The sequence below is a fragment of the Canis aureus genome, chromosome 8, assembly GCF_053574225.1.
Source record: "Canis aureus isolate CA01 chromosome 8, VMU_Caureus_v.1.0, whole genome shotgun sequence".
Classification (NCBI taxonomy): Eukaryota; Metazoa; Chordata; class Mammalia; order Carnivora; family Canidae; genus Canis; species Canis aureus.
This window is the reverse complement of record NC_135618.1, coordinates 46,178,546-46,191,401: the sequence shown is the minus strand read 5'-3', so window position 1 is coordinate 46,191,401 and position 12,856 is coordinate 46,178,546. Positions and strand designations below refer to the sequence as shown.

Below are 12,856 nucleotides of genomic sequence, written 5' to 3'. Positions count from 1 at the left end.
CACAGTCGCTGTCTTCCCTTCCATAAACAAATCTCATGATATAGCAATTTGGAGCGGCTTTTTACAATCAATTGAAGGAATACCCAAGGCATTAGTTCTAACAGCCACTTTACGGCATAATTCTCAACTTTGAAATGAAATATTTAGCCTTTGTGCCAGCGGTGAGAAATTGCTTTACATTTAAAACAACAACAATAACAACAAAACACCTTCTGAAAATAAATCTTAAGGGAAAAGACTGAATGATTTAAGTCACTTTGCACATTACAAAACGCTTCTGTAATGATTCCACAGGCCAAGTCTCAACTAAGTGAGAAATGAAACGAGGACTGCATGGGATGCAGGCCTGGGCAAATCAACAAGGCACGCGCGGTAAATACCCGAATCTGTAATGTCCAGAACCCAAGCCCGCCAAGTGTTTATTTTTAGGTAATCCCTTTAGAAAGCGCCCCTCCTCCCCAAGTGAGCTGGAAATCCTCCCAGCAACCACACCGGCATGACCATCGGTGCTTGGATTGAAAGGCATTGGTGTCTGGAGAAAGACTATTTATAGTCTGAAGAGCTGATAGAAAGCCATTCCCCAGGGGAATGCCGTGCTGTCAGCCCTGATGAATGGAACACCTCATTTTTGTGCCTTGATTTCTAAGAAAGTGGGGTCCTCCCTGCACCGGGCAGCGTTAGGTCTCCTCACAAATCCACCACAGTGCCTATGACACATACAACAACTTCTGAGTTTAGTGCTAGGTCATCATGGCCCCTTGCCAAGCAGGGCCGCCTTTCATGACAGCTGGAGGGGGCGGGGAAGGGATGAGCTTTACAGTCAGAAGTTCTGCGTCTGGGGTCTGCTAACCAGCTGCTTGTGTGACTCCAGGCAAGTCACTGAGCCTCAGTTTACTCTTCTGAGAAATGGGCAGAACAGACCCTATTGATCTCAAGGGTTAAGAGGAATATGCAAGCATTTTGTAAATATGAGCTAGAAGATTCCTGTGTGTAGGAGAACAGTTGTCTCACACTGATGCCTGTATATGTTCATGGCCTCTTGGTGAGGGAGGGTTCTCCTTCTCTTCCATGCAGCCCTAGAAACTTTTTAGATACCAAATACAGGGGGAAATGGGAAATTCTGAGCGGATTCCCTGTCCTTTCACCAAAACCCAATGAACTCTTAAGCCACGTGTGTCCTCTTCTAGAGGACAATGTGAGAGCCTGAGGGCTCCAAGGAAGTTGCCAGAGCCGGCCACTCACCGGCTATCCTCTGCATCTTCATACGCCTTGCCTGGATGCGGCCCTTGGCCAGGCGCTGCTTGGCGATGATGCAGCGGATGTGGTCCGAGAATACGAAGGTGGCCTGGAGGATTGGGAAGGGTTTGGAGTGGGGGCTGGATGCAGGCTTGTGGATGGTGATGTTCAGGGCGCGGCTGTCATCCTCCACGCCGGTCACCTGCATGTCCTACAGGAGAAGGGGCAAAAGAAAGGGTGTTCGCGGGGTTCAGGAGGAGGGTAGCAACTTGGAAGCTGTGGGATCTGTGTCTCATCAAGAAAGAGGTCGCCAAATTCAATTTTGCTTTTGCTCCAAAGGAGCAGCCTCCCAAGCCTGAGTCAAGGGTGGGCACAAATCAGACCAAGCCTCACAGAGAGGATACTCAAAGTGACCCTGTGCTGGCTGCAGGGGCTGGGATCCTACCCATGAGGACCTGAGGAAGCTAATGGATAAATGGGTACCCTAGCCTCATCAGAGGGTCATGGGGACTCAAACAGTCGGACACCAGCAGTGATGACTTCTAAGAAACTACAGATAGCAAACCAAAATGCCTATCGCCATCTGACGTGATCTTAGATATATTCACACATCTACTGACCAGCTTCCTCCTGGCTTCTCTTAAGAAGGGGGCATCCTGGCACCCATTTGTATGTGTCTGAAGAACTTCCAGTCCCTAAAGGAAAATACTAGCCCTGGGAAAGGGACAGGGAGGACCCTTTAGCAGGCATGTGAAGAAAGCTGCATTTGAAAGATGCAGAAGAAAACTCACGCACAGCAAGTGTGCTAAGGACAGATCTCATCTAAAACCTTGGGATGGATTATATGTAAAGAATCTGCTTCCCACAAGAGTTTGAGGTGTCACACGATAAAGGCATGAGATAGGAGGTAGATGTGGAAGTCGGATGTGCTACAGGAGGTGGGGAAAATGCTAAAAAGACTTCCAAGGTGAGATGGTTGCTGTTTGTAGGTGTTAAATCTGGCACGGGCTCTTTGGGAAGAATATCTGCCTCGGAAGGCTGCCGTGGGGATTAAATGAGCTACTACACATTTAAAGTGGAGAACCTGGCACACAGTAACGGCCTGACAAATAAATAGTAACTACTGGAAGTCGACCAAAAGGAAAGGTTTATGGGCCTTTCATTGTCTGATGGAGGACATGTATTAATCCTTTGAGGGAGAAAAACACTCTCCTGACACTAAATTCTAAAGGAAATTGATCCTAAGTCTAGATAAATAAGAAGCAGTAAGTCACCTAATGGACAACCTCTTACATGGAAGTCTTTTTTTTTTTTTTTTTAAATGAAGGATTCTTCATACAGTCTCTCACATCACCCTCTGTAAAAGAGATTTTTTAAATGGAAAGACGTGGATGGAAAAGGAAGGGGGTGGGGGAAAAGGTTGTATCTTCAAACACGTGGGTGGCTCCCTCAGAGAGTAGGATGCGGCCAGGTCTCACTGTGCAGAGGTGGACGTGGGTTGGCCTGAGCCAGACCTTGCCAGCAACCAGAGGCTGCCCAGCAGGGAAACGGGCTGCCTCAGAGCAGGGCAGGCCTCAGGCCAGGAAGAGTTGGCTAGACACTCAGGGACTGGATGGGGGTGGGGAGGGTATGTGTGTGTGTCTGACAGGGGGTAGGAGCTGGAAAGCTGTCTTCAGCACTTCCGGTTCTTTGCTTTGTTCAGTTGATGAGCTGGCATTAGTCGCCCATCAGACAGACACACATTAAGAAAAACCCAGGTCCTGACTTGGTGTTTGGCAATTTAGAGTCCATCTCTGCTAGAAAGGGGGTGAGGACAAGGGGACTCTCATACATTGCTGGTGGCAACAATCCCTTTAGAGAAGAATCTGGCAGCAGTTATGAACACTGCAATAGCCGCCTAGGGAATCCCTTGCTCAAGAACTAAGGACAATTCTGTTCATGGCAGCACTGTGTGTAAAGTAAAACGCTGGCCCCAGCCACAGGGCACTAGCTAACTATGCCTTGGTATGGTCACACAGCAGTTAAAAGAATACTAGTAAGTCTGCATATACTAACATGTAAGCTCCAAGACATATACTGAGTGGAAAAAAAAAAAGTTTAGAATACGTTCAATGTGACACTATAACACACATACACACACACCCTCTCAAGTATGTATACACAATGTTTATAAACAGTACATGTAGTTGTATTTATATGTGCATTTGGCAGAGCACCAGCTCCAGAAGGACCATAGTGACAATGCAGGAGAAAGTTTAAGAACTGAGGGTTTGGGTCAAAGCACACTTGACCCTTATCTGTGCAGTATTTTAACTTTTTTCAATCATAATCTCTCCACGTATTCTTTGTATCCTCAAAAATTAACCATAGAGATGATTCCTGTGTGTGTGTGTGTGTGTGTGTAAGCCAACCAAGAACAGCTTCCAGAGTCCTTGGCCATCATACCTGCAGGAGGCCTGCAAACTTGACCACTCCCCAGCCAAGCCTGGACACATCGGGTTCCACTAAACTCATCTGGTAAATGTCAACAGCCAGGAATCGCTGGACCATGCCGCCATCCTTGGTGATCACCGTGCACGCGATCAGGTCACTGTTGTCTGGGGAGAAGGAGAGGGAGAACAAAATGAGGCTCGGTCTGGCGACCCAGCCTGATGGAGACAGGCCCTCAGGCAGACTTGTGTTCTCTTGGGCAGCAGAGTTTGGCCAGAGCCCAGGCTTGGAGTCACACACACCTGGGACTGAGTCCCTCCTCTGAGTCATATGGGACAACTTTTTTTTTTTTTTAAACCTTTTTGGGCTTCATATTCCTCATCTGAAAAATGAGGATAACGCATACCCCTCTCAAAGTGATAACTGAATAAAGTACATAAAACATTAGTACAATGTTTACTGCACATGAAGCACTCAAGCTGTAGCTAAAAAAAACAAAAAACAAACAAACAAAAAACAAATGGAGAATCCCTGTAACATTTCAGTGCTTCCTTGTAGACAAATGGTGGTTGACAGTTATGACAGTGTGTGCCTAAATTAAGCAAAGACAGGAAAACAAGAGTCCCCTGCTTGGTTACAGAACCACCAAGATTCCAATCTGGCGTCTGGCAGCTTTGAGCCAAGCTTTGCACTAGTTGGTGTATGATCTTGGGCAAGGCACATGGCCCCTATGAACCACAGTTTTCCATCTGTAAAATGGGAATAATCTCTCTTCTCTTGAGATGTTTGGTGCTTTAAATGAGAACAGATTGGTAAAACATTTAACATAGAATCCTGCCTGTATGCCAGACCCCTTTTCTTACTTGGAAATTATGCCCACATTCGATACCTAATTTAGGACCTGTCCTTGATGGCTTTGACATCACCAGAGTAACATAGGACCATTAAATCTATGGTCTGCTCTGTATTTCCTCCAATGGAATCCTCTGTCCCATGTTTAAAAAGAAAAAAAAAAAAAAAGAAAGAAAACCAAAACAGGGAACAACCTAAATATCCCCAAATAGGGAAAAAATCATGATTTTTCCCCTATCAAATGTAAAATTATATACCCATTTAAAAATGTTTAACCAAATTGTGAACAGAGGTTGCCTATGGAAAGGGAAGTGAGAATTGATGGTGGGAGTGCATGTGTGGTGTGGGTATGTCAATGGGAGACCTTAAATTTTTGGATCATATACCAATGTATTCCTTGAAATTATTTTAAAATGAGAAGGTACTCAAGATGTACTTTTGGGGGATTTCTGGGGGGCTCAGGGTTTGGCACCTGCCTTCGGCCCAGGGCGTGATCCTGGAGACCCGGGATCAAGTCCCGTGTCGGGTTCCCTGCATGGAGCCTGCTTCTCCCTCTGCCTGTGTCTCTGCCTCTCTCTCTCTATGTCTCTCATGAATAAATAAATAAAATCTTTAAGAAAAAAAAAAGTACTTTTGAAATATAGATTAAAAACTCAGGGCGCCTGGCTCGCTCAGTCAGTGGAGCATGTGACTCTGGATTTCAGGGTTTTAAGTTTGAGCCTCATGTTGGGTGTAGGGATTATTTAAAAATAAAATCTTTTATGGGTTCTCAGTCAGTTAAACAGCTGACTTTTGATTCCGGTTCAGGTTATGATGTCGGGGTCCTGGGGTTGAGCCCTGCACCGCACTGGGCTCTGTGCTCAGCAGGGAGTCTGCTTGAAGATTCTCTCCTCCTGCTCCTTCCCATTTGAGTGCACTCTTTCTCTTTCTTTAAAATAAATTTAAAAAAATCTTTTTAAAAAATGATGTATGAAAAACCTAAGTTAAAAAAATCCTATTTACTAGTAACTGCAATGACCTTGGAAGAGACATTGAAATTTGCAATGAAGAAGGATAAAAACTGTATTATTCTGATTTTGCTATATTAAAAAAAAAAGTGTCCCTTACAGAAAAAATACAAGTGCAGAAAATAAAACTGAAACATTAGAACTTTCTGATTAGAAGAATGGTAGGTGGGCTTTTTTTCTGAAGCAGCTTAGAGTTATAGTTGATGCACCCATTTTAGGTGTACAGGTGTAGGAATTTTAGCAAATTTACAGCTGTGCATTACTGCACTGGGTGTGAGACACCTGTGTCACCCCAGTGAGTTCTCTCGAGAGCGCTGTAACCAAATATTTGGCTTAAATGTACGGGGGTGGGGTGGGGGAGGGGAGGGACGGTAACACAGAAGGTAGAAATCCTGCTCCAAACACAGGTGATGACAGACTTGGGCTCAGTAGTCCCCAAGGACACCCCCCACCCCCACCCTTTTTACTTTTGCCTTCAGATCTACAGAGGATAGGCAAGTCTCCTTCCTCTCTCAGTACTATCTCCCCAAATACAGCTCGGTCTAACCCTCTGAAAGCTAATCTGTTTGGGGCTTTAAAGGGCTTCAAGGCCAGCAGCCCGGAGGCAAACACCAGCACTGGGCAGGATTAACTCTCCGGGTGGTACTTTCTTCTTATACTGTGGCAGGAATCTTCCTCCCCTTCCCAACAACCCAGCCAAGTACCTTAAACGATTTCCAAAAATTATGTCATCCAGCATGTCCAATGAGTGCCCTACTGGAAGACAAGTAGCCCTCCGTATTCAGAAGTGAAGCCAGCCTACTCATTCTTACCAGCATGTTCTCTGTGGCACGCACAGTTTGTTTTCTTGACTCAGTACTTAAAGCTTTTTTCTTAATGGCAATCTTTACCTTTCTAAATAGAAAACAAAACTATCAAGGATGCTTTTTCTTTTCCTTTTCCCCTTTCTCTCCTCTCTCCTCCCCTTCCCCTCTCTAAGCAGTCTCCTAGGATTTCTTCTCTACATTTACAGAAGACAATGCCCCTGGGAATGTGACCAGAAAGCAAGAAAGCCGTGGGTGGGTGTCAGGTGTCGGTGTCAATGGGGTTTGTTTTGACAGTAGGGTCTGCAGGAAGGCAACCCTCTCATAAAGCCTAGGGAGCTTAAGGGCTTGGGGCGGAGGGGGGGAGTGGGGGGGGAGGGGGGGAGGGGGGGAGGGAAGACCCACCCTCTCTGCCACTAAGAACAAAAAAGGAAGGACAAAACCCCAAAGCGGAACAACTTTCAGAAATGCAATTGAGACATCAAACCCCCATGAGAGATTTCATAAGAAAACTAAAAGGCAAGTGTCCCCAGGGAGCCAGGACCTTTGCAGTGAGGGAGCCTCTCTGGCTTTTCAGAAGCTTTCCAGCAGTTAAGGAGAAACAAAGTAGGCTTCCTCCAGGGAGAATAGGGAATACTGGGGGGGCTCATCTGTGGGCCTCTCGGTGTTATCTCGGGGAACTCCTTCCTCACCTTCGGCTGCTCCCACAGTGGCTATGGGCATTTCCATCTGGAGGCCTGGGGACCGGGCCTGTGTGCTCATCTTTGGATGGCCACGGTGTCTTGGGTGGAGGATGACCCAGCGGAGGGTTGCCTAACAGGCAACCAGGCCTACCCAGTCTAGTCCTATGCCTGCTGGTGCCCTGGATTTTGCTCCAAGATGGAGGAGCCATGCCAGTGCTGAGGTACTAGGACAAGAGGAGAACCTTCAGGGCGGGACGGCCTCAGGAGCCTCCCTGACTGACTCCTAGGAGTAGCCTGTGGCCTATGCGCTGGCATTTCCCAGGTCCCGCTGCCCATCTCCATCAGCTGGGTCCCACCCTCACCAACTTCACATTAAAAGGGGTAGGGCCTAGGATTCCAGTTTAAAACTTTACAGAAAATTGCCAGAAGACAATTTAGGAGAACATCCATGTGACCTTAAGGGAAGGATTTCTTTAAAAGTAAGTAAGGGGCACCTGGGTGGCTCAGTGGTTGAGCATCTGCCTTCAGCTCAGGGCGTGATCCTGGGTCCTGGGATAGAGTCCCACAACAGGCTCCCCACGGGAAGCCTGCTTCTCCCTCTACCTATGTCCCTACCTCTCTCTCTTTCTCATTAATAAATAAAATCTTTTAAAAAAAAATGAATCAACACATACAAAAAAAATATAAACACGAGACCGGTAACCTGATCACATCAAAACTGAAGCTTAACCCATATAAAACAAATGATTTTACAGACTCAGTGAAACTATTAGAAAGTATCTCTAAGAGCCAAAAGATCCTGCAATGAATGTGAATGACTCCCACAGGCCATTCACAGACAAGGGAATGGGGACAGCCAATGAACACACACAGGGGTGCTCAACTTCACAAGAAAACAGGAAAAAATTTAAACAAGATCCCACCTTCTACCTATTGACTGGGAAAAAGGTGTTGATGAGGACACAGAGAAACAGACATTCTCAAACACTGCTAGTAGGAGAGTAAGTTAACACAGCTACTTTGAAGGGCAAATTAGCATTGTTTATTTAAACTGGAACTTTCACACTATATGACCTGGCAATTGGTATGTTCCCCCCCAAAAAAAAACAGACATGGGGGCCAAGAGATGTGAACAAGGATGTTGACAGGATTCGGGTCTACAGGGACCCAAATCTCCCACAAGGGAAAGCCTAAAAAAAACGCATATACCCATTCAGTACAAAACCAGTGACAAGGATGGACTTAGATCCTTGGCTATTTCAACACAGTTAAGCCTCAAGAACATACCGTGGAGCAGAAAAAGCAAGTTGCAGTAAATGACACGCACAGTAGAACACAATTTGTGTAAAATCAAGCCTCAGAGAACTATGCTGTGTATTTTCTATGGGTTCCAGCATGTGGACGTAAAAGAGACAGTTAAGAAAACATCTGGCAAGGCAAATAATGATTGCTTTTTTGGAGGGGATGAGGTGGGAGTAAGGGTATGTGTGTGGGGGGTGGTCAAGGTCACGAGTTTATTTTTTAACTTAAAATGTTTTTTAAATTTATTTGAGAGAGCACGAGCAGGGGGAGAGGGGAGGGACAAGCAGACTCCTCGTTGAGCAGGGAGCCCAATGCAGGACCTGAGATGAGGACCCGAAGGCAGATGCTTAACCATCTGAGCCATCTAGGCATGATCATGAGTTTAAATGCTATGTTCTGATTTTTCAAAGGAAAAAGAGGTATGTCATCTGTGTGCTTAAAATTCAACAAAGAGAAAAGTGAATCTCCACGTTCCTACACAAATGGCCTCGAGTCCTTCTGGGGCCCAGTGGGGCTGGGAAGCAGCACCAGGCTGAGCTGTTCGCTAGCCAGCTCTGCCTAACCTGGAAGGTGGTGACAATCATCATGAACAGGGCGATGACAAGAAGCCAGGTCTCTCTAACAGCACGTCTTGGTACACAGGTGTGCACGGCCAGACATGTGTGAGCTCTGGCACCGGGTTTGGCAGACCTGTGGGGGTCAGGTGTCTTTGGGAGCTACTGAGAAGAGCCTCAAGGGGCTCAGGACCACGGAACACGGTGCAGGCCAAGTCTCCAACTGGGGAGCAACCACACCTTATAGGCAGAGCAGGTGGGAGGACAGATGTCTCCATCACACCTCGGGACCCCGGAGGCATGGCACGCCTCCCAGGGGAGCCTCACTCCAAGGAGAGAGGACATGTCCCTCCTACTCCCCCCAGCACTGCCTTTTGTTTCATTTATTTGAAAGGGAGAAGACGTGCCATTTTGTTTTATTTGAAAATATTTAGATTATCATTCTCTTTCAATGTACAACACATGCCTATGTTCCCATTTAAAAAGGTGTGGGGGTGCCAGGGTCGCTTAGCCACCCAGTTAAGCATCTGCCTTCAGCTCGGGCTATGATCTCGGGGTCCTGGGATAGAGCCTTGCATTGGGCTCCCTGCTCAGCAAGGAGTCTGCTTCTCCCTCTACTTCTGCTGCTCCCCCTGCTGTATTCTCTCTCAAATAAATAAAACCTTTAAAATGAACAAATTAAAAGGTGTGACATTTTTTACAGTGGGTGATAAGTCTCCCCTATTGTTCTCCCCACCCCCATCCCAGTTTCTTAGCATCTATCCCGTGTATTTCCAAGTGTATGTACACTCACTCCCCCCGCCTCGTTTGTCACAAAGGGTAGCATGCCACATGCTCTGCCTTGTGCTTTTGCCACATAACCATGTACCTTAGTGCCACACAACCATGTACTTTAGTGCTACACTTGCACACAGATCCCCCTCACTCTTGGTCACAGCTGCACTCTCTCCAACTGGAGGGCTGACTCTCAGTGACTGAGCAGCTCTCCAGCTGATGGCCACTCAGGCTGTTTATAAGCTTTTGCTGCATGAGACGAAGGAACTGCCTTATTTGTACACCCATGAGAGAGTAGATCTATAGCAGCATAGTAGGGCTTGTGCTTACTTCTTCTCTTGAAAGCACTCACATTTTGCTAAAATAAATTTACTTAAAAAAAAAAGTCGTATCATTACCATGAATGAAAAACTAGATTTACTATAAATACAGTGACCACAAAAACAGATTAAAAAGATCCTTTAATTAAACTGTGGCTGAGGGGTGCCTGGGTGGTTCAGTCAGTTAAGCGTCTTTTGGCTCAGGTCATGGTCCTGGGATGGAGCCCCATGTTGGGCTCCCTACTTGGTGGGGAGTCTACATCTCCCTCTGCCTCCCCCCGCCACTTGTGCTCTCTGTCTGAAGTAAATAAAATCTTTAAAAAAAATAAAAAAAAAATAAACTGTAGTGAAAGCCAATTCTTTTGATAAGAGAGAACCAAGAGTTAGAGAAGTTCTAAGACAAACCAGAGCCAATCTGAGACCTCCCTGATGTAATCGAAAGGATCAAAGGGGCACTGAAATTGGTTTTCTTATGGACCATTCTTCCCAAAGATGGCCACACTGGTATCCCCCACCTTATGCACTCTTCTTACAGTGTGACCGTGGTCCTCTGTCCATCAAGTGCCAGGGTCCTTCCTCCTGGAAACTTGGTGGGCCTGTGTGATTGTCTGGACCAACAGACTATAGTCAATGTGATCCTATGTGGTTTCTGAGGCAAGTCAGGAAATGTTCTTAGAACTGACCTACCCACCATGCTGTACGGAAGCCCAAGAAGCCATGGAGACACTTTGCAGGGACAAAGCAACACCTTTGGCCCAACTTGCCAGTCCCCAGGTGATGCTACATGGAGCAGAGATGTGCTGCTGAGCCCCATTGGGCAAATGATAGACCTGTGAGCAAAACGAATGACTCTAGATGTTCTAAGGCACTACATTTTAGGGTGGATTTTACTCAGCAATTGAGAATTGCAAAAGTGATTATTGTGATTTATTGTAATTTAGTGCTGTACCCAATCATACCTGAAATGCTAAATTCTTCAAGTGCCACCAAAGGGCTATATAACATGTCATAGAAGACTAGTCTGGAGAAAGAGATCAAGGCTGGCCATCTTCAAAGAGGAAAGTTTCTGCGGTGTTTTGCAGGATGAAGGGAAAGGAAAGGTAGCCATTTTCCAATGGAAGTTTAAGGCGCCAAGAGAGAGAAGACAAGGAACAAGCATGAAGGAGCCACCTCACCACTAAGTGCAGATTCGGTAAAAGCATCTTGGGCTTGGAGCTGTGAGAGACCTGGGTTTAAATTCCAGCTCTGGCAGTAACTATGTGACCCTTAAGCCACTTCCTTCTCTGGGTCCTGAGTTCCTCCCTTATGAACCTGAGGTCCAAGCACTGGCAGGGCCATCAAGTAGACTGGAGGGAGGCCTGGAGCCATACCACCTGCAGTGCCCAGAGTGCGTCCTGGACACAAGCTGTGTGGCCCTCACCAGCAGTGGCTGGAGCTTGGCAGCACCCTAACTTTCCGGAGCCATGACTCTACGCAGAGCCCTTCTTCCCAGGGCAAAGTCATGCTTTCTGAGCACAGGCTCTAGAGCAAGCAAGGCTCTTCAGAGTGGGAAAATGATTCATAGGTTTTGGTTGTTTCTCAGAACTCCTGTGGAGTCATAGGTAGGTGAGCTACACAGGCCTATGGCCTCTCCTAGGGGCCCCCGCCCTGACCCCTCATCCGTGGTTGTCCCACCCCCCCATCTCTCTCCACCACATCAATGTGACTCACCCCTGACTGCATTCTAATGCCTGCCAGTCCCCCAAATCTCGTTTACCGTTTCCTTCCTCCCCCCTCTCTAGATGTTAAGGCCTGAGAAAGGAGGGCCCCAGCCAGTCTCTTCACTGCTTTCCCCACCAGGGGTTCTGGGTAGCGGCAGGCACTGAAAAAGTATCTGTCAACGAGATGGAGGGATGCTACTGTCTTCAGGTCCTCCCATGTAGAGGCAGAGGACTTCCCAACCAGTGTCCTTTCAGCCCCCGGGCTGAGCCTTCCTGCATGGCTCCCTCTGACAGGCTATAGCTCATTACGGAGCGATAAACGGGGCTGATTGACTTTCACTGTATTTAAATAATCCCTTCATGATAAAATATGGATGCCAATACCGTAATTTAATTCTTGGCGTTGGTGGCTCCAAATGCATTTAGAAGCGAAGTCTTTATCCTTACTTATGGTGGGATTTCTAGGCCAGCTGAATTTCCATAGCTTTGAAATCCAATACTTTGTGCTTTAGGGTCAATTCTTGGAACATCACCACAGCTGGAGTTTAGATTGACAAGTGTGTAACATTACCAAGTCTCCCAGGCACATGCCATTAACCAGACTTCAGGAAGGGCTTAGGTAGAGTATCCAGACTTCTTGCGAAAGGCAGGCCACCCTGGGATTTCTAAATACCACCCCATCCTGAGACTTCACAGCTGACAGGAGACTGGGACTGCTTTATGCACAGAAAGTCACATGACTGCTTTTGCAAGGAATGCATGCGTCTGCTCCCTCTGTATGTCCGAGAGTGGGCTGGCTTTCTATTCCAGGATCTGTAGGTGTGCCTGGGATTAGCAGGGGAACTACACTGGCCTGTGGGCCCTCGCAGAGCTAGCTAGGATGATGAGATCATGGACTCTCCCTGGAGTTGATGGCTCTGTCCAGTGGGGGTCTGGTGTCACAGCAGGCTTTGGTTCTCTACAGCCACATACTGAAAAACTGTCGGGGCTGGGTTTTGGATACGGGACCCCTCCCTCCAGCAGTTTTATGACTGCTGCTGGCCCCATAACAACTTGTATGGAGTGCTTCTGTATGCCAGGTGCTGAGCTCCCACTTGACACGTTCCTGGGATCCTGTAAGGTGGGATCACTGACTGCAGGGGACACAATTTCGGGACAGCAAGGAATGTCCTAAGGATACACAACTGATAATGAC

At 47.0% G+C, this 12,856-nt stretch overlaps 1 protein-coding gene across 10 annotated transcripts in view; it reads right to left on the bottom strand.

Annotated features, from left to right (window-relative positions):
• CLEC16A (C-type lectin domain containing 16A) overlaps nucleotides 1–12,856 on the bottom strand; it is a 196,676-nt gene that overhangs the window by 52,023 nt on the left and 131,797 nt on the right. For all 10 annotated transcript variants that reach the window (XM_077906633.1, XM_077906634.1, XM_077906636.1 and 7 more), the window contains exons 19-20: nucleotides 3,682–3,833; nucleotides 1,243–1,447 (exon numbers count right to left, since the gene is read on the bottom strand). In XM_077906633.1, the coding sequence (XP_077762759.1) occupies nucleotides 1,243–1,447; nucleotides 3,682–3,833 (357 nt within the window). The remainder of the gene's footprint in view (nucleotides 1–1,242; nucleotides 1,448–3,681; nucleotides 3,834–12,856) is intronic.